General features: G+C 38.4%; 2 protein-coding genes across 3 annotated transcripts in view; one reads left to right on the top strand and one right to left on the bottom strand.

The window, feature by feature from the left end:
* wdr27.L (WD repeat domain 27 L homeolog) overlaps positions 1-22,936 on the bottom strand; it is a 119,934-nt gene extending 96,998 nt beyond the window's left edge. For both annotated transcript variants that reach the window (XM_041562748.1, XM_041562749.1), the window contains exons 1-7: positions 22,809-22,936; positions 12,562-12,744; positions 10,030-10,171; positions 4,965-5,089; positions 4,054-4,167; positions 3,850-3,901; positions 985-1,055 (exon numbers count right to left, since the gene is read on the bottom strand). In XM_041562748.1, the coding sequence (XP_041418682.1) occupies positions 985-1,055; positions 3,850-3,901; positions 4,054-4,167; positions 4,965-5,089; positions 10,030-10,171; positions 12,562-12,735 (678 nt within the window). In that variant the 5' untranslated portion in view covers positions 12,736-12,744; positions 22,809-22,936. The remainder of the gene's footprint in view (positions 1-984; positions 1,056-3,849; positions 3,902-4,053; positions 4,168-4,964; positions 5,090-10,029; positions 10,172-12,561; positions 12,745-22,808) is intronic.
* A 263-nt stretch (positions 22,937-23,199) lies between these two features.
* c6orf120.L (chromosome 6 open reading frame 120 L homeolog) lies at positions 23,200-27,070 on the top strand. The gene is given in 3 exon segments (NM_001171714.1): positions 23,200-23,268; positions 25,567-26,613; positions 26,808-27,070. A coding segment is annotated over 1 exon segment (564 nt). The 5' UTR covers positions 23,200-23,268; positions 25,567-25,593; the 3' UTR covers positions 26,158-26,613; positions 26,808-27,070.
* The last annotated feature ends 452 nt before the right edge of the window (positions 27,071-27,522 follow it).

Raw genomic sequence — 27,522 nt, 5'->3', positions numbered from 1 at the left:
TAAATGCATTAAAGTCAATGGGTATCCGAAAAATTTTGACGCACGACAATTTCTATACGCGGGTCAATTTTTTTTGACGCGGCAGGTTTCGCGCGAAACATGGAAATTCATTGCAATTTCATGTCGTGACGCCCATCACTATAAACTTTATTTAAGTTTTTACCTTTTTTGGTATCAGTTATTTTACAACTTTATAAATAAGCCCTGTTTGTGGCAAAGTAGTAACAATAACTCTTTCAACACTTTATATCATGATACTATAGTAAAACAAATAAATACATACATTTCTACTTTACCTAAAAAGACTGCATTATCTTAGGAACTAACTTAAATAACCTATACAATATATGGATTGGTGAAAGATATCACATACCTATATCCAGATAGCTCCAAAGAGTTTTTACGCAAGTTATTCTATTTTGTTTAATGATTTCCATTTCTATAATAATAAAACAGTACTGTGTCTTGCACTTGATACTAATAAAGCTTTCTAAATCCGCATTGGTTACAAAAGCAATCCTCCTCTACCCTTATTTTTCTTTAAGAAGAAAGCCTTATTGGAAAAACCCAAAGTCTGATCCCTTATATTACAACTTCTGAGCTACTTGCCAATATAAATCATAAATCTGTTGTTACTGAGGCTTTTCGTCAGATGGGAAAACATACGCAACAAACCAGTAACTAACTGTAGTCTATGAAGCACGTTTAAACAAATCACAGATGTAGATTCTGAGTGAACAATATTTATTCAAAATGTGGACTTTTGCTTCCCTCTGCTGCTGATTACATGCTATTGCCGTCTGTATAAATGATAATGATGATGCTGAAAAGGTATTATTTTAGTGCATTTGTAATGGAATCCCTTTGTTCACATTCAAAGAATTAAAAGTTAAAATAAAAAAACATGTTTTATATCCAAATTGCAACTATTTGTATAAGAACTGTTCTTTAAACTGCAGTAAAAAAATAAATGTTAGCAATTACCTGGCCATCAGCACATCCAGTAACCAATTGCTTCTTTTCAGCATCAATATACATCTTTAAAAGTGGAAAGGCTGTTAAAACAAGATTCAATTTCTGGAGTAAAATATTTAATACTCACAGTCAATATAATTTGATTATTTGTAATACTCACAGAAATATTCTCTGTCAACTTGTGCTGCTATATTTAGTAAAAAGGTGCAAAATATGTTGCTAAGATTGAAATCCCAGAACCAGTAACAAAACTGACACTAACTTTGTAATCAAGCAGTAAACTGCCTACTAAGGCCAACCAAAAGCAATGGATTTTTAAGCAACTTTGCCATATACATTAACTTACAAATTAAAGCCTTAAAGGGGTTGTTCACCTTCAATGTACAAATCTTATGAAACCACTAACAATGCTCTCAATGTGTTAGAAAAACCATTTTTCATAACAAAAAGTAAAAATGCCATTGTAAAAGCTAATTTTTATACCTATTAACTCAGTCCTTCTCCTGTCACTCTGGCCAGTTTTCTGAAGTGATGGGAGGGGCCTATATTGAACCTGACACACCAAGAACTTCCTATATGATGACATCATCATGCCCAGGCTTTGCCCTTACTTGTTTCCTATTGGATGTTGATACTGCCCTCCTCCTAGTAATTTATTGGGTGCTTGTGAACTGTAACCGGTCACATAATTTGAATGGTCATTGGTTGATTACTCAATTGTAATGGCAGAGGTTAACAGACGCAGCATATAAACAAACGTGCCTTGTAACAAACAATCACACAGCCATGCAGACAAATACTGCAGAAAAGAAAGGAGCAACATTGTTCTCCCAATTCTGGCACTCTCCTTCTGCCTAGACTAAAACTGAATGGAGTGCTAAAGGGGTGCAACCTTTTCTGGGAATAAATACTGGCTTTTCATATTTTTATCTTTTAATACCTTTGGCATTAAGCACAATGTCAGTTATTTACAAAATTGCAACAAAACCAGCACTGACTTGCTTAGAAACGTATGTAACTTATACATCTAGCAGGGACAGTAGGGCTGCCACCTCACCCTTTTAAAACCAAACACATATGAAATCCACAGCCTGCATGGCTAATTATCAACTCATTTAGATGCTGCAGACTGAACTGATTTCTGTGCAGCCATGTATCATGCATCTAAATGAATTGCTAATTAGCCATGCAGGCTGTGGATTTCATATGTGTTTGCTTTTAAAAGGGTGAGGTGGAAACCCTAAGTGATTTTGTGCGCTCTCCCGGGGGGGGGGCACTAATTTACCTAGGAAAACGATACCTTTTTTAAGTGTTTAAGTGTTCCACTTCTGGAACAAGATTTAGAGCTCTAAATACCAAAAAATTAAAAAGTTATATTTTTCATGATATAGGGATCTATACCAGAAAAATATTTTACTTTATGCACAAAAATTCAACTCATTTGGAAAGCCTCAAGCTCATACAAATAGTCATCTGTCGTCTCCCATAGTATCCATTTTAAAAATGATTTCTTTTTTCTCTGTAATAATAAAATAGTCGCTTGTACTTGAGCCCAACTAAGATATAATTAATCCTTATTGGAAGCAAAACCAGCCTATTGGGTTTATTTAATGTTTACATGATTTTCTAGTAGACTTAAGGTATGAAGATTCAAATTATGGAAAGATCCATTATCCGTAAAACTCCAGGTCCTGAGCACCTCAATCCCCCCCATCTGCACAGTTGAAGTCTCTGCAGCACACAGCCCACACTCCCCCTCCCTCTCACAAACTTGTAACAGTTTCTCTTCAGTACCTGAATGTTGCTCAAATTCCCCAGCACAGGAAGCAGTGGCAGATTGACAGCAGACATAGCCAATAGGAGTTAAGTTAGCTGCCAGTACAATGTGTGATGTCATATAAGGAAGAGGAAGTGAACACTGTAGTGTTTTTGGGGGTCAGTGACCCCCTCCCAGCACAGGGTCTGTGTGGAACTGAAGGATTAGTACAGGGACACTTCTGAGGTGAATATCTCTTGAACTGTACTTTTTCTGTTAACTATTTCTATGGAAAAGTTTGTTCTATTCATGTGAACTGTTAGATTTGTCATTTTGTTACAAAGGTGAACAACCCCTTCAATATGAATGCTGGCCACCAGACAGGGCACATAAAAAGCTATTACTAAGCAAAAGCATAGTGTTCCCTTTTTCCTGCAGTTCTGAATATGTAGCTGGCTTCTTTCGAATACTTGAAGCACGTCACTTCTAACATGTGTAGAACTCCTTAACTTACTATAGTGTAGGCACATAAAGCACCATGGCTAAGTACAGTATGTGCATTGATATTAAGCTGCCAGGTATTTTCAAATGATGTGTATATGCAAATGCACACTGGGATGAAGTAGATGAAGTCAGTGGATCCAAAATGGCATCTGTGAGCTGCTGCACAAGATGTTATGCAGCATGATTAATCTAAAAGTAAGGCTTTTTCTGCAAAATATAGTGATTAGAAAGGGACAGAGGAGCACTCATTTGGGTCAGAATGAGAGTTTGCTGATTTTTCTTGGCCTTTAAAGTTATATGTAAACGTAATTGCTATTCTTTGCATTCACCCATGACTAAGCCAGACCTCCATATATAAAGTGTTTCACATGTGGTGTTCCCCATTTATTTGACTCAGATATGTTGGATGTTTGGATATGTTGGAGTTGTGCTCTAGAGAATTCATTCCCCGCATATAAACCATACAGTAGTAGCAATTGCTAATTTATTAAAAATAAAAAGATATTGATAGTTTTCAGTTACTACTATTTTCATTGTATTATACATACTATATGTTAATATGTAAACAATCATTGATATAGAATTCTTATGCAAGATGAATAATATATTTGCACCTGATAACACTGCAGACTGAAAAACCAGTGACTCAGCATGATAATTCCACACCTACAACAGACAAAAAGACAGTTATATGCAAAAATAGATTAATTCAGAAAGCCATCACTGACCATAACAAAAAGTACAACAATGCAAAAGTCAGATAAGCACATTTTTTCACATATTTCACAAAATTCATGAAGCAAGTTGTGTACTTTTACCTTGAATGTTCTGTCCTCAGAAATGGACACTAGAAGATTGTCTTGCCAGGGGCAAAACTTTGCGGCATTTACTGAACCTAAATGCCCTGCTAGTTCTGCTAGAACATCCTCACACTATTTGTAGAAGAAAAAGGAAAACAGATTATATTATTCATTAACTTTCTTGGCACTTTAACACAATTATTAAACTCCTTGTCAAAATCCTCTGTATTGGCATTTTCATATTAGATTGCAACTCAGACAAGGCAAGTCATTTGATGAGGCACAAGCAACGTTTGTCTGATACTAAAAGAAAATGTAAGGCCTAATTTACAATATATCATGCTGTGCAAAAAAATGTTGTGTGTATAAGAAGCAGGAGCTGCTTGAAAATGTTGTGTAAAAACAAAATTCATCTAGTGCAACTTTTTATGTCTAAATGTACTTACTGGCCTTAAAGGGCAAGTTAATCCCAAAATAAAAAAATAGCATAATAAAAGAAAACACAATTCTAAACAACTTTCCAATAATCATGTATTAAATATTTTCAGTGCTCTTTAAGTTATTTGTAAAAACAATTGCTATTGAAAGCGGCATTTGCTTAACCCCTTCTTGTTACCTTTTAAACAATGTTGCAAAAGTTCCCCAGCAAAGACAGGTCTAGGGAACGGACTTCAGCTGACTTGTCTTACATTGTATCAACCTCACCATTTACAGCTTGGTGATGTTATAGGAACTTGCTTCTCAAAATACAAATGCTGGAGAAAAATGCTAAAAAGAGGCTCCTTCAGTTATTTAAGTAATTCATTTAGGATGCCTTATTTGTAGGTAAATGGCAACAGAAATGTTTTTTACCAATAGGTTTCTTTGTTGATTTACACAGTATACTGCTTCAGTTATTTACTAAGAAGATTTGCTAAAGTTGCACTTACCTCTACACTAAGAATGAGTATCTTGTTCCGTGCACATGCTGCTACTTTCTTTCCATCAGGATGGAATTCTAAATGAGCAACCATTCCTAGTAGTGTTCCTATCACACGTCCTCGAGGCAAACGTCCTAGAAAAAAAAAATATTCAGAATACAATAGTTAAAATGACTTAAGACTGTTCGCATGGCTAGTACATGATTTTTAGAACACATGTAGCGAAGCACAAAGTGGAGAAACATCATGGTAATGCGTAGGTTCTTTTTCAGGTCATAGATAAACAACAGAGAAATATCAGAGGAGGAGATTACGATGTAGGTTAGAAGCTTTCTGGATATATCAATTGAAAACCACTGAGAACTATGGGGGTTTAAACAGAGAATGGGAGATTTCATGTTTTTGTGATTAAGGTGTTCAGTGTGTTATTTGAGTACGTTCCATTATTTTGGGTATCTTATATACATTTTGAATTTCTATGAGTGTAAAAAATATTTTAGAATGATGTGTTTTCTATTGATTCAACTCTGATGAATTTATATTTTTATGCATTTTTGATATTTATGCCCATTAATTGTATGAAATATGTACTCTTTTTCTATTAATTGGCCTCTACTATCCCCATGATATATTGATCTACTGAAGGGGTATGCATTCATCTATTTATTTATCAGTTGATAAAATAAAACATTTGATTTTTTCTCTTCATAACATGTATGCACTATTTTTAGATGTTATGTCAAGGGTTGGGAGAGGCTGTGCCCTATGCTTCTAAGGAAGTGGCGTGAGGGCACGAAATGCATTAAGCGTGGGGTTGATACACTGTTGCTGATAATTGACTCTTTTTTATGATGTAACCAAGTTGATAAAATTTGATACTTTTAAAGACCCTGATGCTGCCTGGTGCTCCATGACCACGATACACACTAAAATGACTTTAGGAATGGTAAGCCCTTGTGAGTATGGCACTTGCTACACCTACTGTGTTGATTTGTCTGTAGGGTTAAAGGGATACTGTCATGGGAAAACATGTTTTTTTTCAAAACGCATCAGTTAATAGTGCTGCTCCAGCAGGATTCTGCACTGAAATCCATTTTTCAAAAGAGCAAACAGATTTTGTTATATTCAATTTTGAAATCTGACATGGGGCTAGATATATTCTCAATTTCCCAGCTGCCTCCAGTCATGTGATTTGTGCTCTGATTCTTCAATCACTCTTTACTGCTGTAATGCAAGTTGCAGTGATATCACCCCCTCCCTTCCCCCCCCCAGCAGCCTCACAACAGAACAATGTCTAGCCCCATGTCAGATTTCAAAATTGAATATAAAAAAAATCTGTTTGCTCTTTTCAGAAATGGATTTCAGTGCAGAATTTTGCTGGAGCAGCACTATTAACTGATGTGTTTTGGAAACAACATGTTTTTCCATGGCAGTATCCCTTTAATCTAATTTTGCTGTTTATATTTCTATCTAACCCCTCAACTATTTTTATTTAATGCACTTGGACAAAATAGTTGCTCGTGCCAAAATTGTCACGTGTCAAAATTATTTGGACACAAAGACTTCAATACATTTCGCAAATTTTTGCCCGTTTCATGAATTTTTTGGCAAATTTTTTTACCGTTTCACAAAATTTTCAGCGAAGTAACACGGGACAGATTCATCTTCCATTGCTGCCTGGTTGGGTGATTAAACCCTATCAACCTTATAGTTGTTATAATTAAAAGCCTACATGCTGCATAACAATAATTAAATAAAAACAAGGAACACTGTGTTAGAATATCAATCACTACATTATATTAAGAAGAAAATGTATTAACATTTGGGGGGTTATTTACTAAACTCTGAATGCAAAAATCTGACTTTTAAAAAATAACAATTTTTTTTTATAATTTATTAAACCCCGAGCATGGAAAAGTCTGAATCTAAAAATCAGGCATCTCAGACCTGTGGAGGTTGCATATAAGTCAACGGGAGAAGTCACAATGATATTTTGATGTGCGATGGGCTTGGTGCTTAAGTTTTCGGGTGAAAATTCCAAACAAATTGTGAAAATCGGATGAAAATCGGTCAAAACAATACGAAAAATTGTGAAATCAGATTTTTCCCAAAAAATTTCTGGAAAATGTAATGACAAATAAGAGTAAAAAATCTGAGCGGATTTGATCGGAGTTTGAAGCAGAAAGTACCGAGATAAATTCAGATAAATAACCCCCTTGTTATCATGTTTTCCCTCTTTAAAAGTTACTTTTGAGGTTATCACTTCTTTAAATGTCTAATTATATAAGCCGTTTTATAATATTTTGCAAAGCACAATAATTTCCCAGGATGTGACCATAAATTTCCCTATGTTGTTTAACATAAAGGAGTTTGGAAATACACAGCAAGCACAAATAAATAATGCCCAGCACTGATTTTTAGGAGAAAAGTGAATATATTGATAAAAACGTCACTTTCTTAATGTTGCCCTAAGAGTATAATGCCAATTTTTACTAATCTTTTTATTATTACATCTAATTATAAAGTGTCAATATTAATGACAGCCTTCCCGGCAAGGGTTTCCAGTGTATACAGTTAGGCCCATAAATATTTGGGCAGAGACAACTTTTTTCTAATTTTGGTTCTGTACATTACCACAATGAATTTTAAATGAAACAACTCAGATGCGGTTGAACTGCAGACTTTCAGCTTTAATTCAGTGGGTTGAACAAAAAGATTGCATAAAAATGTGAGGAACTAAAGACTTTTTTTTAACACAATCACTTCATTTCAGGGGCTCAAAAGTAATTGGACAAATTAAAAAACTAAAAATAAAATGTTAATTTCTAATACTTGGTTGAAAACCCTTTGCTGGCAATGACAGCCTGAAGTCTTGAACTTATGGACCAAGATTCAACAGATTCTGGGTTTCCTCCTTTTTAATGCTCTGCCAGGCATTTACTGCAGCGGCTTTCAGTTGCTCTTTGTTTGTGGGCCTTTCAGTCCAAGTTTAGTCTTCAACAAGTGAAATGCATGCTCAATTGGATTCAGATCAGGTGACTGACTTGGCCATTCAAAAATGTTCCACTTCTTTGCTTTAATAAACTCTTGGGTTGCTTTGGCTGTATGTTTTTGGGTCAATGTCCATCTGTATTATGAAATGCCTCCCAATCAATTTGACTGCATTTAGCTGGATTTGAGCAGACAGCCATCACACTGCCTCCGCCATGTTTTATAGATGATGTGGTATGCTTTGGATCATGAGCTGTTCCATGCCTTCTCCGTACTTTTTTCTTGCCATCATTCTGGTAGAGGTTGAACTTGGTTTCATCTGTCCAAAGAATGTTTTTCCAGAACTTTTAGCAAAGTCCAATGTAGTCTTTCTATTTTTGATGCTTATGAGTAGCTTGCATATTGCAGTGCACTCTCTGTATTTACTTTCATTGTGGTAATGTACAGAACCAAAATTAGAAAAAAGTTGTCTCTGTCCGAAGATTTATGGACCTAACTGTAAATCTGTAAATATTTCAGACTAGCTCGCACTAAATGTTCTGGTTAATTCAGATTACTATTTTATTCACTATTAATTTGCATCCTTGGTTTTACATGACCTGAACTGACAATTTTTTGTAATTTGTAACTTGCTTACTTTTTAAGTATTGTTTTAATTCCATGTCTCAAATATATCATAGAGGAGTATGGTCTCAACAATTATTTATTGTTCTTATAGGGATACTGTCATGGGAAAAAAACATTTTTTCAAAATGAATCAGTTAATAGTGCTGCTCCAGCAGAATTCTGCACTGAAATCCATTTCTCAAAAGAGCAAACAGACTTTTTTATATTCAATTTTGACATCTCACATGGTGCTAGACATTTTGTCAATTTCCCAGCTGCCCCAAGTCATGTGACTTGTGCCTCCACTTTAGGAGAGAAATGCTTTCTGGCAGGTTGCTGTTTTTCCTTCTCAATGTAACTGAATGTGTCTCAGTGGGACATGGGTTTTTACTATTGAGTGTTGTTCTTAGATCTACCAGGCTGCTGTTATCTTGTGTTAGGGAGCTGTTATCTGGTTACCTTCCCATTGTTCTTTTGTTTGGCTGCTGGGGGAACTCCAACTTGCAGTACAGCAGTAAAGAGTGATTGAAGTTTATCAGAGCACAAGTCACATGACTTGGGGCAGCTGGGAAATTGACAATATGACTAGCCCCATGTCAGATTTCAAAATTATAAAATATAAAAAAATCTGTTTGCTCTTTTGAGAAATGGATTTCAGTGCAGAATTCTTCTGGATCAGCATTATTAACTGATTCATTTTGAAAAAAAATGTTTTTCCCATGACAGTATCCCTTTAATATGTTACATGGTATTGCAATACTGTTTGTAGTGGATGGCAATATATACTAGCATGTTACAGCACTATGAGATAATTGTTAAACTGTTAAAGGAAAACTATACCCCCAAAATGAACACTTAAGCAACAGATAGTTTATATCAAATTGAATGACATATTAAAGAATCTTACCAAACTGGAATATATATTTACATAAATATTGCCCTTTTACATGTCTTGCCTTGAGCCACCATTTCGTGACTCTATCTGTGCTGCCTCAGAGATCACCTGACCAGAAATACTACAACACTAACTGTAACAGGAAGAAGTGAGGAAGCAAAAGGCAGAACTCTGTCTGTTAATTGGCTCATGTGACCTTACATGTGGTTTGTATGTGTGCACAGTGAATCTTACGATCTCAGGGGGCGGCCCTTATTTTTTAAAATGGCAATTTTCTATTTATGATTACCCAATGGCACATACTACTAAAAAAGTATATTATTATGATAATGGTTCATTTACATGAAGCAGGGTTTTACACATGAGCTGTTTTACTCAGTATCTTTTAATAGAGACCTACATTGTTTGGGGGGTATAGTTTTCCTTTAATCTTTATCAAGGGTTACAGTCAGGCCTGGATCTGTGGCTCAGGAAGGTTGGCAGGTGGGCAGCAGGACTCTGTGGCCTAGAGGCAGCCAAACTGGAAATCCAGGACTGGTTACTGTTGATTCAGTATTGAACAATCAAAACAAAATGGCTTACCTTCAAGCAATGAAGATTTACATTCGTCCATCTTCCATAATATAACATAATCTGGTGACGCTGAGCAGACAAGACATGGATTCATTCCATAACTTAATGTTACTGCAGTTATTGGTTGATGATGACCTTTCAGAATGATCGGCTGTTAAAAAACCCACAACATATGTCTCAATATAGTTAAAACCATAATTTAAATCATTACACTTTCTTGAAGTAAATTGTTGGGTCACGTAAAAACAGTCTAATATAAAATAAGTAGTGATGATATGAATATTAATGGGGAAAATGCCATAATTTCCAACTGAAGAAAGAAAAAGGTGATTATGTTAAATGTGAAAAAATAAAGTTACCTTTTTTTGCATTAAACACAACCAGATTTGAAAATGATAGCAGTAAACTATGAATTGTTTTGTAATTAAAGATATACTGTATACACTGAAGGAAACATAAAATAGTACATAGGATTCAGCAAACTCAGTTTCTGTCAGACTTAAATGAAATATAAATGCTTAGAAGCCCCAATGAATAACTGATGAACAAATAAACATATTTATTTAGTATGATAAATTCCTTCCCATTAAATAACTATGTTGCTAGGTTATATTCAAAATGTTTTCTTAAAATATGGACATATGGACTACAAAACTATCACTTCACTCATCTGGAATGAAAACACTGGGAGTAAGTCTGGTTTATATTTGTAAAGGTCATAGATTACTGGGCCAGAGGAAATAGTTATTCCTGCACATATATGTATATGTCATAACTAATTAACTTCCAAATACATACTGCTAAATGTTCATGCAGTATATACTTTGAAGCTGTCCCCTTATAAAAGGAATGGCAATGGCTGTAGATGTTAGATTTCATCCATTAAAGAACTCTGATTAGAGCAGCAGTGGGGAAAACATATATGAGCCACAGCTGAGGTGTCAATAGAAATATATAAGAGTCGTGAGAACTGTACAAAGCAGTCAAAAAGGTTGTTATTATTATAAATAGTTGTTATTTGGCCAAAGTCTGTTGAAGCTGGTTTGTTACATAGTCTTTAAAATGTTCCAAATCCACAGATTTCATGTTTCTGGCATAGCGAAAGCAGGAAAAACAAAGCAGTTGTGTATGCTTTGTAGAGCAAGCTAAAGACAGAGTAATGGTCACATAAAGAAATCATATAACCGAAAAATCTTAAGTGGGAATGCTAATACACTATAGAAATTGGCACAGAAAATGGCATGGGAGAGAAATTGTAATTCAAGCTTAGAAAGTTGTTCTTGATATAGCAAATATAGCAAAAAGAATCAATGTGATAAAGGGGAGTGAAATCTAGCGATTGTCTGGTAAAATTCCAGATGACAGGAGAGCGCAACAGGCAACATAAAATATAAGAAAGAAAGACTGAAAGGGAAGCATAGTAGGTGAAAAGGCCAGTATAGGGATACACAGCTCCGTTTCTGATGAAGGAGCCGCCTGCAATGCCGCCCCCCCCAGCCAGCTTACCTGTCGGGAGAGAAGGCAGGAACACTATTGCGGAGAGCGCAATTGCCACTCTCTCGCAATAGTACAGCCGAATTTTCGGTTTAAAAACCGGAAATTCAGCTATTAAAGGTGCAGGAGCGGCTTTTTGCCGCCCCTGGAATCCTCTCTGGCGCTGCCGCCTGAGGCGAGCAGCTCAGCTCGCCTCATTGGCGGAGCGCCCCTGGGGATACAGGATAATGCTGGATATGATGAGACTGAGGTATCCTAACCTGGTAGTTTCATACATGATAAAGTCATACGCAGAGCTGAATGAATCCTCGTCCTTGAATGCTAAACTTCCCATAAAAGTTTGTACTTTTCCCTTAATCGTGTGTAAGGGTCCTTAAACATGTGGGTTGAATCTGCTTGTTTGCTGCCTGGCTTGAACCTGGCTTATCAATTCTCTTGCCTCTTAACCTTTAAAGTATATCATAATGTTCGTTCTTGTACTGATACCAGTTTGAGCATACCTCCCAACATTTTGGAAATAAAAAGAGGGACAAAAAGATTTGCAGTGCAAAGGCAATGTTTTACCACGCCCATTTTTTGGGCACACCCACTAATTGCCATGTTAGTTTTACAAAATGTTGCAGGTTATGAAAGGTTTGAACACATTTCTGTGTTTTTTATGCGTTATTACAGTTTTGCTAATGAAGGTTAATTGCCCTTTAAGCTGCAAGTCACAGTTTCCCCAAGAAACTTTAAATTATTAAAAAATTTTCTTTGCTTATCTTAAATTGTTACAAAAGTATCTCAGTGAACTTGCCACGTATTCTGGATTCCCTGCCAAAAGCCAATTACGTTTTAGAAACTTTGTATCTTTTTCTGGCTGTTCAGTGCAGGAGATCATAGAGAAAGTCAGGACATTTCAGTAATAATCCAGGGCTGCGGGTTGCGCTGTCAAAATCGGGACTGTCCTGTGAAAAACAGGACTGACCCACAAAAACGGGACACTTGGGAGGTATGGTTTGAGGAAAGAATTTAACCAGTAAATCCACATAAAAAAGAAAATCTTACCTCCTCAGTAGGATTAGATATGCTCCATATACAAAGATCATTTCCATTAAGAGGAAAGGCACAGTATTGACAGCTACAGGAAATCTGTACATGAGATACAGGACAACTAGATACAGTGGATCTCCTCTCTCTTATTACAGTCAGACAAGGAGTATTATGCAGTGCTTCCATCATAATTTAACCCTGTACAAAGAAATATATGATTTTTGAACATTTCCAGTTATTTTTATTACATTTGTAAGAGTCAGCTAACAAACAATTGGACAGATTTAATTTAAACTTAAAAAAACAAGTCTCCTCCTTCAAGTCCTAATTTCCCTATAGACTCCAGTGGAGATTTTATATGATAAACAAGATGATAATTGTATCTGAACTTGGCGTTATGTGTTATGTTTAGAGCAGGCATGTCCAAAGTGCGGCCCGGGGCCAATTGCGGCCCTTTTTCAAATTTACACCGGCCCTCAGCCTCCATCATGAAATTAATAATAATGAGGCCCCCCAGCAGGATCAGGAATCCCATAACAGTAATATTACAGCTCATTAGTGAAACGATCTGCCACTTGGTCTATATACTAATACCTGTGTGCTGAAGGTGTTAGCAATAGACACATACTGGTATGTAGAGACGCGCTGTTTTCGCATACTTCTTTAGGGCTGAAGGTGTCAGTAGACGTACTGACTTGCCAGTACAGTAAACTAAAGAAGTATGGCGTTACTATGTTCCAGTACATGTCTATTGCTAACACCTTAAGCACACAGGCAGCAGTATAGACCAAATGGCAGATCATTTCAATAATGTGCTCAAATATTACGGCTACGGCTACTCCATTCCTGTAATTTAATGTTAATAGTTCAAAGAATGTCGGTCTGAATGGTCGGCCCCCACACCTTTTCACCTCACCAAATCTGGCCCTCGTTGCAAAAAGTTTGGGCACCCCTGTTTTAGAGGTACTGGGCTGCTGCATTGCTTCTGAACCACTACATGTCTGCAGGTGCTGGTACACAGGATCCCGATTCTAAGGACATGATACAGATCAGCACACTATGGCTAATGACTAAATAAGTATATATATATATATATATATATATATATATATATATATATATATCATGGAAAGACCCCAAAGTATGAATAGAATAGGGCAGTTTGTAGACAAAACACAAATGTGATAATTAAAGGGATACTGTCATGGGTAAAAAAAAAATTTTCAAAATGAATCAGTTAATAGTGCTGCTCCAGCAGAATTCTGCACTGAAATCCATTTCTCAAAAGAGCAAACAGATTTTTTATATTCAATTTTGAAATCTGACATGGGGCTAGACATATTGTCAATTTCCCAGCTGCCCCAAGTCATGTGACTTGTGCTCTGATAAACTTCAATCACTCTTTACTGCTGTACTGCAATTTGGAGTGATATCACCCCCTCCCTCCCCCCCCCCCCCCCCACAAGCCAAACAAAAGAACAATGAGAAGGTAACCAGATAAAAGCTCCCTAACACAAGATAACAGCTGCTTGGTAGAGCTAAGAACAGCACTCAATAGTAAAAACACATGTCCCACTGAGACACATTCAGTTACATTGAGAAGGAAAAACAGCACCTGCCAGAAAACATTTCTCTCCTAAAGTGCAGGCACAAGTCACATGACCAGGGGCAGCTGGGAAATTGACAAAATGTCTAGCCTCATGTCAGATTTCAAAGTTGAATATAAAAAAATCTGTTTGCTCTTTTGAGAAATGGATTTCAGTGCAGAATTCTGCTAGAGCAGCACTATTAACTGATTCATTTTGAAAAAAACATTTTTTCCCATGACACATCCCTTTAATGTATTATCAAAACCCATAATATAACATAGCCAACGAATACCATATTTCCTGTTCCTTTCACATGGCAGTGGGCAACAATGGGTTAATCCCTCCTGCCATGCAAATGGGACAGGAAATACCAAATAAATTCCTGACTTCCTCCCCCGGCCGCCATCTTTTTTTCTCCTGTCGCTCCCCCCAGATGTGCCAGAGAAAGTACCTCTCCTTTCCTGAGGTCCCAGGCCGAGGTTCCAAACCCTCTTGTGTGCCCAGGGAAGTCCGAATGTGGACTAAGGCCAAATGGTGCCGTTTGACGCTGTCAGCCGCAATGCTGGAGATCCGGCGCATGCGCAATAAGACGTCAGCGTTTCTCCGGTTCCAAGATGGCGCGGGTGGTCTGCGCATGCGCGAAATTACGCGAACCCGGAAGTGGCGCGAAAAATTGAAAAAAACAGCGCGAAAAGGAACCGAGAGCCATTTAAACTTCAATATTGTGGCGGTTTGTATCCCCTATGCTGCCTGGTGTTGGTAAGGCTGTTGTAAGCTGCTTGTGCCGTTTGTGCTTTCAGAAGGGTGCTGTGTAAGTAAACAGATGGTTACCTTCTGAACTAAACAGTTGTGAGCCTGTATGATACTAATATGCCATAAAAAAATGTTTTTTCCTTAGGCTGGCATTGCAGGTGGAAAACCTGCCTTCATCATGAGCTCCAGACGCTCGCATTCAGGCTCAAGGGGGTGAGTTTTGAGAGGTTATGGGATGATCTGCAAGGATAAAAGGAAGATACTAATGTTTATATTTTATTTTAGGAGTTCTCCTTCTGGACAAAGGAAAAAGACAAGGAGACAGTGTGCATCTTGTCAGGAATCTGCTATGCCGGATAAGGGCTATTCCACACGGGGAGATAGCCACGCGTTTGCGGTCGCGGCGACAAAGCGCCGCGCCAGTCGCCGCGACCGGCGCAGGCGACAGTTTTGTATGGGCGCCTATGTAAAAACACCTGTGCTAACCACACGAGGCGATGCGCTTTTCAACAGTCGCCTGAAAAAGCCTGGCGAGGCATTTTCAGGCGACTGTTGAAAAGCGCATCGCCTCGTGTGGTTAGCACAGGCGTTTTTACATAGGCGCCCATACAAAACTGTCGCCTGCGCCGGTCGCGGCGCTTTGTCGCGGCGACCGCAAACGCGTGGCTATCTCCCCGTGTGGAATAGCCCTAAAAGGCTATGCGAAAAATGCTTTTCTGAAGCTTCAGGGATAGCACCGACACAATTCACTGAATTCATGTCATGGATGAAGAACACTTTTAACCAATCTATGGCCAATATGGTGTCGCAAGTAACAGATAACGTTAGGAGAAACTTAGATGGAGGCAGTAGCCTAGGGCAAATAGCCCACAACCCGGTTGAGCAGACAGAGATACAGGGAGACACCCCCAATAGAATCAATTTACCAGAAACAGAATCTGAAGGTGAAATATCTGAAATGGAATCCGAGGGAGAGGAGGAATCAGAATTTAATACAGACATGATAGAGTCTCTAGTTAAAGCAGTCAGGAAAACACTGGATCTGGAAGACAAAGTTCAAAACCCAGAGAAGCAGGATAAGATGTTTAAGAAAGTATCTAAGAAAAACCACCTTTTCCCTATACACGAAGTCATTCAATCCACAATTGTAGGGGAATGGGAATTCCCAGACAAGAAACAGATATTATCAAGAAGAAAAAATGTTCCCTTTTGCTACAGAAGATACCAAAACATGGGATACCCCTCCTAAAGTAGATGCAGCTATTACCAGGGTGGCCAGGCGTACCACCTTACCGGTAGATGAAGGTGTCTCTTTAAAGGACACTATGGAAAGGAGGCAGGATGGAGCTCTTAAAAGAGCTTATATGGCAGGGGGTGCTTTATGTAAGGCATCGGTGGCTACAACCTCAGTAATGAGAGCCTATAAAATCTGGATACAGGAACTGGAGTCCGCAATCAAGTCAGGAACGGAAAGAGAAAAACTATTAGAAATGCTACAAGACATCAAGATGGCAAATGAATATGCATCAGAGGCTTAAATGGATTCCATAAAACTGGCTGGGAAATCCATGGGGCTTTCTGTAGTAGCCAGAAGAAGTTTATGGCTCAGACACTGGAATGCGGATTCACAATCCAAGCACAATTTATGCTCACTCCCATTCAAGGGAAACCATTTATTCGGGCCAGAACTAGATCAGATAATATCTAAAGCCTCAGCAGGGAAATCATCTTTTTTGCCTCAGGAGCGCAGAGACAGAAGATTTCAAAATAGAAATCCTAGGAATTCCCTCAAAGACGCAAAACAATACAAACCGGGAAAACCATTCTCCAGGCAATGGAGGCCCAAGAATCAATTTTTTTCCTCCAAAAGAAGTGATCAAAAAACACCCTGGAATAACACCGACAAAAAGGCATGAAGGTATTGGAGCCCCATCACTGGTTGGAGGAAGATTAAAAGATTATACAGAGGTGTGGGCTCGGGAAATTTCGGATCAATGGGTCCTGAACACTATTTCAACAGGATACAAATTAGAGCTAACACAAAATCCCCTCAGAAAGTTCGTATCCTCAGACAAAATGAGACCTACAAGAGAGAGGAAAAATTTGACGCAAGTCATAAAGGAATTGGAAAGAAACAAATTAATTGTTCCAGTACCAACAAATCAAAGGTTTCTAGGAACCTATTCACACCTATTCTTGAGACACAAGCCAAATGGAGAGTTCAGAGTAATCTTGAATCTAAAAAGTATAAACGAAAAATTGGCAGTTCCGCCATTCAGGATGGAAACAATAAGCTCTATTTCACAGGCATTGTCACAAGGGGATTGGCTAGCAAAATTGGATATCAAGGATGCCTATTTACACATTCCTGTAAAAAACAGTCACAGAAAATATCTCAGGTTCAAAATCTTAAATCAACACTACCAATATCGAACACTTCCATTCGGATTAGCCATGGCACCGAGAATCTTCACCAAAATCCTAGCACCCATAGTGGCAAACTTGAGGTTAAAAGGCATCCAGATATTCGCTTACCTGGACGATATCCTGATAAAAGCTCCATCAAAAGAAAAACTTACAGAGCATCTTACAATTACCATAAATTATCTCCAGAAGCTAGGATGGCTTATAAACTACGAAAAAAGTGTCATATTGCCAACGCAAAGACTAGAATTCCTCAGAGTCCTTATAGACACCCTAAATTTCAAACTATACCTCCCAGACAGAAGAATCAGAGACATTCTGGAAACAGTAAAACAGGTATTATCGAAACCTACTCACTCGGCAATGACTTGCCAGCAAGCTTTGGGGAAATTAATATCCATCACAACCTGCGTGAAGTGGGCAATGTCACACGTAAGAATCTTTCAGATGGACTTCTTACAGAAGTGGGACAAAGACTACAAAATTCCATTACAACCAATCAGGCTACACCCAATGACAAGGGAATCTTTGAAATGGTGGAAGAGGAAGAACAACCTGTCGCAGCCGGTATGTTTACACCAAGTAAATTGGTTAATCATGACAACAGATGCCAGCAAGTGGGGCTGGGGAGCCCATGCCCAAAACTTAAAAACACAAGGATTATGGTCACAGGAAGAGAGGAAGAAATCCTCCAATTGGAAAGAGTTGAAAGCTATATTCCTGGGTCTGTTAGCATTCAGTCACCTAGTCAAAGGGAAGTCAGTGCTGGTGAGATCAGACAACATAACAGCTGTGACATACGTCAACAAACAAGGGGGAACAAAATCAAAAACCCTATTGAACTTGACCATAATTATGTTTGCATGGGCGGAGAAAAACCTGATGAACTTAACAGCAAAATACATTCCGGGCATAACAAATACATTGGCGGACAAATTGAGCAGGTCCAAACCACAGAATGGGGAGTGGGAACTGCATCAGCAGGTTTTCCAACAAATACTCCAGAAATGGGGTCCATTCTCCATAGACCTAATGGCAACGCATCTCAACGCGAAGATACCGATATATGCGTCTTGGACACAGGAGATGGAATCCAGGGTGGTGAATGCCTTTTCAATTTCCTGGAAAATCCCCAGACCGTATGTGTTTCCTCCAATCAGCCTGATCCCAAGAACTCTGAAAAAAATCAAAGAGGACAAAGCGGAGGTAGTCTTAGTAGCCCCTTGGTGGCCAAGAAGGCCATGGTTTACGCAAATACAACTCATGGCCATAGATCACCCATTCAGACTACCACAGAGGATAGATCTATTAACACAAGGAGAAATCATCCATCCGCAACCAGCCAAATGGGCTCTGACGGCCTGGCTTTTGAGAGGATAAACCTGGCAGCATCAGGCCTCTCAGCAGCTTCCATATCTACATTAATGGCTGCAAAAAAACCCAACACCATCCAAAAATATTTCACTATCTGGGAAAAATTTTACAATTGGCGTGAAATTAATGGAACCAATTTCCAAGAAATTTCAGAAATCCAGATTGTAGAATTCCTGCAGAAAGGCATGGACTTGAAGTTAAGCGCTTCTACGCTTAAAGGACAAATTACGGCTATATCACATTTCACTGAGATATCCTGGGCAAACAAACCTTTGATCAAAAGATTTTTCCTGGGACTTAAAAAAATCTTACCTATATCTAGACCACAAGTCCCTCCCTGGGACCTGAGTATTGTCTTAGAAGCACTAACAAAAGAACCATTTGAACCTATAGAAGAAATTCCTTTGAAAATGTTAAACCTAAAAATGTGCTTTCTACTCGCAATCGGCAAGAAGAGTGGGAGAACTGCATGCGTTATCAGTTAGTCCAGGAAAAATTTAATTTTTTCAGGACAAAGTAGTATTAAGAACAGCAGATAAGTTTATCCCAAAAGTGGTGTCGGATTTCCATATGACGCAAGAAATAACGTTACCTTCTTTTTTTCCCAATCCGGAAAACAGTGAGGAAGAAAAATGGCACACATTGGACGTAGTCAGATGTATCACAGCTTACCTCGACAGAGTGAGCAGCTTTAGAAAAACAGACTCCCTCTTGGTTATACCTGAAGGGAAAAAACGGGGCGAGCATCCAGCAAAATCCACTATTGCGGTTTGGATAAAAGAATGCATCAGATCAGCATACTCTGTAAATGCCAGCACAGTACCCACTAACATTAGGGCACACTCAACAAGAGGAATTGCAGCATCCTGAGCTTTTCAAGCCAGAACCTCATCTGAAGACATCTGCAAAGCTGCAGTATGGTCTTCGTTTCACACTTTCCTTAAGCATTACAAATTTGATGTGTTTATGAGCAAATCTATGGCTTTTGGAACGGCCGTTCTGAAATCTGTTATGGGTCAAAAATAAAAAGAATACCCTCCCTTGCATTATGTAGTTGTTGCTTTTGTACATCCCATTGTTGCCCACTGCCATGTGAAAGGAACAGGAAAAGCGAAAATCATATCATACTTACCGAGATTTTCCTTTCCTGGACTGGAACATGGCAGTGGGCATGGCTTCCCACCCTCGTTAGGGGAGACTCCAAGAGAATCAAGATGGCGGCCGGGGGAGGAAGTCAGGAATTTATTTGGTATTTCCTGTCCCATTTGCATGGCAGGAGGGATTAACCCATTGTTGCCCACTGCCATGTTCCAGTCCAGGAAAGGAAAATCTCGGTAAGTATGATATGATTTTCGCTTATCTTTGCAAACAATTATCCTGGAGAATTCATATGGAAAACAGTTACCTTTTGCTAAATATAGTGGACGGTACAAATTGTCTGTTTTATATTTACAATTTTCCCATATTATAGCTTAATACATGTCAAAGTTGTACATTGTTTTCTATATACAAAGCTGCACACGTAACATGCCACCCATATTATCCAAGTACCCTAAAATTATACCAAATGCCTAAAAGATGCGTTAGGGTGCAGGCCAAAAAGCTGTAGGCTGGCTGTAAGTGCACTGGCACACGGCTAGAGTCAACCACAAACCAAAATGCAAGATTGGTGTAAACACCAATTTACAACCTACTATTGCACAGCATTTATTAGCTGCTAATAATGCATTGCCATTCAGAGGTTAGTCTGTCTGTGTTTGCCATTCAAACAATTAGGGTGCCTAATGCCAACTGCCATCATTATATATGGCTGCCTTTCATTTGAGCTTGCGTGGACAAGGGTAGGTGTGGGACAGCCAGGTCTCTTACAAATATATCCCTATCAGACCTAGGCCTGATAGATGCAGTGCAAGAAATAACAAGCATGGTAAACAGGTAATTAAACTTTTATGCACAGATAACCTAAAAGATGGTTTGAATGGAACCCAGGCCCGGATTTGTGGAAAGGCCACCAAGGCCCTGGCCTAAGGCAGCAGGATTTTAGGGGGCGGCATGCTGCCCAACCACACCCTCATGGTTCAGAAACACTGGGCATGTGCAGGAGATACAATCGTTTTTTAAACTTCCTGTGCGCCAATTCCCATAGCTCTGAAAATTTGCGAGAATAAAGGGGAGGTACCGGGTGACGAATGACAGCAGGCCTAGGGACGCCCACTTTGTAAATCCAGCCCTGATGGAACCCACAAATTCTGTGGCCTAGTCATCCAATTTACTTTTAGTCCCCATGCATTGTGCTTTCATTCCTGGGCTCAGTAGTATGTCTCCCAGAAACATTAACAAAAATTCTTATTTTATTTTTGTAGAGTCTTATCTAGACATAAATAGGGTTGCCACCTTCTGAAAATAAAAATTCCAGCCATGACAGAAAAGGCAACAGGGTTGTGATGTATGTAGAGCTGCAAGGAGGTGGGGCTGGTGACATTACTGGGCAGATATGGTGAGTAAGGGCTGGGATTAGGAGATGTGGGTTATTATAATAATAATTATTATTAATAATAATAATAACATGTTATGACCATTTTTATAATTAGTTGAAGGGGACCCCCAAAAAATATATTGATGAAAATAAATTCAGTGGTCCTTTGAGCACATTTGCAATTTATATTGATTTTCTGTTTTTAGGTTTCTGAGATATTAGCCATTTTAGACTGCAAATACAGGTATGGAACCTGCTATCCAGAATGCTCGGGACTTGGGGCTTTCCATATAATGGATCTTTCCGTAATTTGGATCTCTAGAAAATCATGTAAACATTAAATAAACTCAATAGGCTGGTTTAACTTCCAATAAGTATTAATTATATCTTAATTTGGATCAGGTACAAGGTACTGTTTCATTATTACATTGAATTGAATTAGAATTTTGAATTATTTGGATAAAATGGAGTCTAAGGGAAGTGGCCTTTCCATAATTCAGAGCTTTCTGCATAATGGGTTTCCAGATAACGGATCCCATACCTGTATATAGCTTTCTGTTCAACAGGTCTCTTTAATGGTCAGAGTGTCAGTGACTCTGTCTATGTACTTGCTTTATTAAGCTAGCCCAAGGGTTTCTGATTTGGCATTAGCAGTCTTAAAAGCAAAATCTTAGAAACGTCTAGAAATATGAAATGAGTGTAAATTGCAAACTGCTTTTTTTATATAGTTTTTTAATTATTGTCCTTCTTTTTCTGACCCTTTCCAGCTTTTAAAAAACAAATGTTCTGTAAAGCTACAAATGTAATGTTATTGCTACTTTTGATTACTCATCTTAATATTCAGGTCCTCACAGGGGCACTGTGCCAATGAGGCAGTGCCCCAACGGTTACCAGGGGTGGCAAAAATGCCGCTCCTGGTAACTTTAAGAGACAAATTTCCAGTTTTCAAAAAGAAATATGTCTCTTCAAGTGCAGAGAGCACAATTGTGCTTCTCTGCGCTAGCAACCTGGATACCCTGGAACTTTCAGGACCCCTCCGGCACCAAAAAAGGTACGGAGGGTGAGGGGGCGGCAGCCACAAGCCGTCTCAGGTGGCAAAGGGGCTAGAATCGCCCCTGGGTCCGCACCTACTCATATTGAATTCTCTTATTCAAATTAATGCATTGTTGCTAGGGTAATTTGGGCCCTAGCAACCAGAATGCTGAAATTGCAAACTGTTGAATTAAAAGCTAAAAAAGTCAAGAAACCACAAATAATAAATAATGAAAACCAATTGCAAATTATATCTGAATTGCACACTCTTCTACACCATATTACATTTTAACTTAACTGGCACTTTGGAACTATAGGCTGCTGATGCTGAAACTCAAAGCATGCAAAGCACCTGAAGTAGCCCAAATGAGGCACAGCCCTTTAGAGTTTCTGAAGCAAACCCACATTTTCTGCATGTGCATTATACTTAAAGGTACATATATTAAATCTACACATATGTTGTGTTACTTTCCCTTTAAAACAGCAAACCAGCACAGCTGACTATGCATAGCCAGGGTAAACAATCCTGTATTAATACATCTTATAATATGGACCATCTGCTGGAAGAACTCACATGAGTAAAACTCTATTTATAAATACGTAGCACAACGTACCTGCGTTGCCTATGGCAGGAAACCGTATTCCAGAACGCCGCACAGCTGCGTAACTAGGCAACACAAGATGCCTTAGCCAAAGTACGGCAAGCGAGATGTACCAGTTAATAAAATGCCGCATTTTTCGGCATCAGAGTGTTTTTTTTTTTCCAGACAAAACATTGTGAAGAAAGTGTAATCTGATCGAGCAGTTGTAAATAACGTTTATCATCTGCGTTTGGCCTCTTTCTTTCGCCGATCGTATTTTCTGCTTGTGCTATAGTTTAAAGCCCATCCTCCGCCATGTGTACTTCCTTCCAATCCCTTCTCCCCTACTTGGACTCGCCGATTGCACACTTCCTTATTCTCACATGGCTCCGCCTCCTGCTCGCTGCTGACATTTCTCTACCGGGGTGTTGCTAAGGCAGGTGTACTGTGTACTTTGTGTGCTCGCTTACTTGGGCTCTCTGACCACTTTCTGGTGAGTCTGCGTCTTTTTTTGATTGCCAGGGTCGCGAATTTTCGCTTTATAGCTACCATACCCAGCCATTCTGTTTTCTAAGCCCCCATTGAACGCTTTTACGCTCATTAAACTTCTATGGCAGACTCCTAAATTAGCTTGGTGTGTAGCAAGTAAATGTAGCTGCGGCTGGGTGTCTGACGTTATTTTCCAGCAGCAAATGGGCATATTATTGGACTTGAATTTATTATTCTCTGGGTAGCTGAGTTGCACTAACTCGTCAGAAACTTTTCTGTTTGTTTAACTTTTTCTCTATATGTGATTTAGTTACACACGAGATTGGCCCGGACTGGCAATCTGTGGGTTCTGGCAAATTCCAGTGGGGCTGCTATAAGTTGACATTGAAAGTCAGTAATTAGTGGGCTGGTGAAGGCTGATTGGGCCTCTGTGTACCTGAAATGCCAGGGCCTATTTTAATTCTCAGTCCGGACCTGCACGAGAAATAACCCAAATAGGAACCTTCCAATGAAGAACCTGTCTAATAAACTTGATCCCGTTCCTATAAATGGGCTGGTTATTATTTACCATAAGAATTATATGCAGGCCTGGAGCAGGCTGGGGACCAGAATTTTCCTTGGAGGACCAAACATGGCCCATAGGCCTTCAGCTGGACAGCCCTGATGCAGGAAAATGATGTTATTTAGTTTATGTAGTGATTAAGGTGGGTTCCTGTAGGTATATTTTCTTGCAGCACCCTGTAATTGGGTAGTGAGAATGAGAATTGTGTTCTCTTCATCCAGGCTGATGGCATGGTATAAAAACCAATATGTGCATTGGTTCTTATGTCAGCAAACGAACAGGTTAGAACAGGGCTGCGGGTCTTCTCAATAGTGATTTTTACTAAATTTTTCTGATCACGCCTACTTCCGATGATGCCACTTCTGGTTTACAATGACATCTCTTCCTGATTCTTGGTCAGCGGGTTGCTGATAAGGTACTTGTGGGTCCAAGCGGGTAAGAATGCAGGTCCGGGTTGCGGATTGCAGGGTACGGGTCGGGTACGGGTTCCAAAAAATGGACTCTCTAAAAATATGTTGTATAAAATAGCTCACGTGTAAAACCCTGCTTCGCATAAATTAACCATATTCATAAAAATATAACTTCAGAGGTGTGTGCCACTGGGTAATCTTAAATAGAAAAATTTAAAGGGACACTGTCATGGGAAAACATGTTTTTTTTTCAAAACGCATCAGTTAATAGTGCTGCTCCAGCAGACTTCTGCTCTGAAATCTGTTTTACAAAAAAGAGCAAATAGATCTTTTTCATATTTAATTTTGAAATCTGACATGGGGCTAGACATATTGTCAGTTTCCCAGCTGCCCCAGTCATGTGACTTGTGGTCTGATAAACTTTAGTCACTCTTTACTGCTGTACCACAAGTTGGAGTGATCTCACCTCCCCCCCCAGCAGCCTAACAACAGAACAATGGGAAGGTAACCAGATAACATCTCCCTGGTAGATATAAGAACAACACTTAATAGTAAAAATCCCACTGCGACACCTTCAGTTACATTGAGTAAGAGAAACAATAGCCAGAAAGCAGTTCCATAGTGCAGCACTGGCTCTTTCTGAAAGCACATGACCAGGCACAATAACTTGAGATGGCTGCCTACACACCAATAGTACAAGTAAAAAAATACACTTGTTGGATTAGGAATCAAATTTTATATGGTAGAGTGAATTATATGCAGAGTAATTTAGAAATAAAAATGACACCATAAAAATCATGACAGAATCACTGTATATACTAAAGGCCGCCCCCAGGACTATAAGATTTCCAGTGCACACACGCAAACGGCGTACATACAAGTTAGGTCACATCAGCCAAATAATAGACACAGTTCAGTCTTTTACTCCCCATGTCTTCTTGTTACAGTCAGAGCTACATTATTTCTGGCCAAGTGATCTCTGAGGGAGCACACGGACCATCATAAAATGGTGGCTCCAGATAAAAGAGCAATATTTATTGAGAGATATGTGTGTGTATGTATGTGTGTGTATATAGATATAGATATATATAGATAGATAGATATATTACAGTTTGGTAAGATACTTTGATAGGCCACTTCATATGATTTAACGTATGTGTTGACTAAGTTTTCATTCTGGGGGGCATAGTTTTCCTTACATATATTTTTATGAGAAAAATGAATCAGTTTCAGTGCATATCTTGCCTCGGCAGTTGGAATTTTGATTGTTTTTCTAGTTCATATTATTGACTGCGATTTATTTGTGTTTTACGGACTTTTTTTTGCATAGGATGTTGAAGTTACACCCAGTAATGCAATGGTGGAATACTGGAAAAGAAACTTCTTTATGGTTTTGGTGCTGCAGGCATTTTATCTGACGAACTGTTCAACAGATGAAGAGATTCCTGAGGAATGGTTGCTCCTTCATGTTGTTCAAGGGCAAATAGGATCTGGGAATTACAGTTATCTAAGATTAAACCATGAAGGGACCATTATGCTCCAGGTGCAGAGCCTGAAAGGTGATGCTGATATATATGTTTCTTCTTTAACGCTTAACCCAACTTTTGATGACTATGAGCTACAATCAACAACCTGTGGTTTGGATAAGATTACTGTTCCACATGACTTCTCCCGGCCTGTGGGCATAGGAATTTATGGCCATCCATCTCACATGGAAAGTGAATTTGAATTAAAGGTCTACTTTGACCGAAAGCTGCGAACTGACCCTTTTGCTGAAGCATCTTTTGACCCAGAGAAGCTGGGGGCAAATCAAAAACAACAACAGCAACAAACATCTCTGGATTCATCTCAGGAGGAAGAATCTATTCTATGGACTATATTAATAGGGATTTTAAAAATAGTTCTCGAAATTCTTTTCTAAGCAATATTAAACATGTACTGGTATTCAGTATATTTGGTATTTACAGTAAAGTAACTGGAATTTTCTATAAATATTTAAATGTTAAGATTTATACAAAAAAATGGATGATGATATTATCACCAATTCAAATAACTAGAATTTACTTGGCCTGGCAGTGCAATCTTTTTAATGCCTGCCCATCCCCAACACTGTACACATGCAGATATCACCATCATTTATTTATATAGCACCAACAAGATACGCAGTGATTTATTGGACCTGTTATCCAAAATGCGCAGGACCTGGGGTTTTTATTATAATGGTTCTTTCCATAATTTGGATCTCTACACCTTAAACCTTCTAAAATATTTTTAACAATGAATTAAACCCAATAGGATTGTTTTGCCTCCAATAAGGATAAATTATATCTTAGTTAGGATCAAGTACAGGGTACTGTTTTATTATTACAGAGAAAAAATAGTTTTAAAAATGTGAATTATTTGATTAAAATGGTGTCTATGGGAAATGTCCTTTCCATAATTTCAAGATAATGGACCCCATACCTATATATTATAACTGCATCACTTACCTTTACCAGACCTTCAATACTGCTATGTTTACTGTCCGTCTTTATGCCCCTCCAGAACTGGTGAGGTTACATTTATACAAAAACTATACAGGGTTTCTCCAGTATTATATACTATAGTGTTTATTACTTAATTTGTATTCGTTTCCAAAACCGATATAGATTTCCAACATATGGCAGCACTTCTTTAACATCGACCAACTACAGCTAATTGTAGAGGCATATCTCATTTGGCAGGGGGATGCCAACTAAAATATATGGGTTATTTACTCCTCTGGTTTTACACCTTATTTGGGCTTATTCTTGTTAATCACATGTTGACTGCAGTTTTTTTTAAAAAAAAAAAAATTAATTTTGTCCACAAAGAAAGGGCATGTTATTTAGGAATTCATCCTTTATCCATTGCTTACAAAAGAATGAGAAATTAAGTCTTCTATTTTTGTAACAAATCTGTAAACTTTAATATTCTGCTCAAAAGATTTATTTTTAAATCACTTAATGTATTTGAAAACAAATGATTGGAAGCTGTAGGTTTAAGAGCAATTATGTACTAACCTCACATTGGGAATAAAAGCTTTGCTGTGGTTTCTGCAGAAAGTATCGAAATGGTGTGGAAATGTTGGGTGGTTTTCTATTTAAATCTCATTTGACTTTGAGCTTTTTCCTAAATATTTTTGTGTTTATCAGCTAGGACACGTGGGCTTATTCTAGTATTTGTCACTCCCATTATACTTCTTTGTTTCTCTTGTAAGAAAATGATAAGCAACAAAATTAAATGAAATATTATGGTTTCTACCTGT

Source organism: Xenopus laevis, chromosome 5L, assembly GCF_017654675.1.
Source record: "Xenopus laevis strain J_2021 chromosome 5L, Xenopus_laevis_v10.1, whole genome shotgun sequence".
In the NCBI taxonomy this organism is placed as follows: Eukaryota; Metazoa; Chordata; class Amphibia; order Anura; family Pipidae; genus Xenopus; species Xenopus laevis.
Note: the sequence above shows the minus strand (reverse complement) of the source record. Positions and strands in the feature narration are given on the sequence as shown.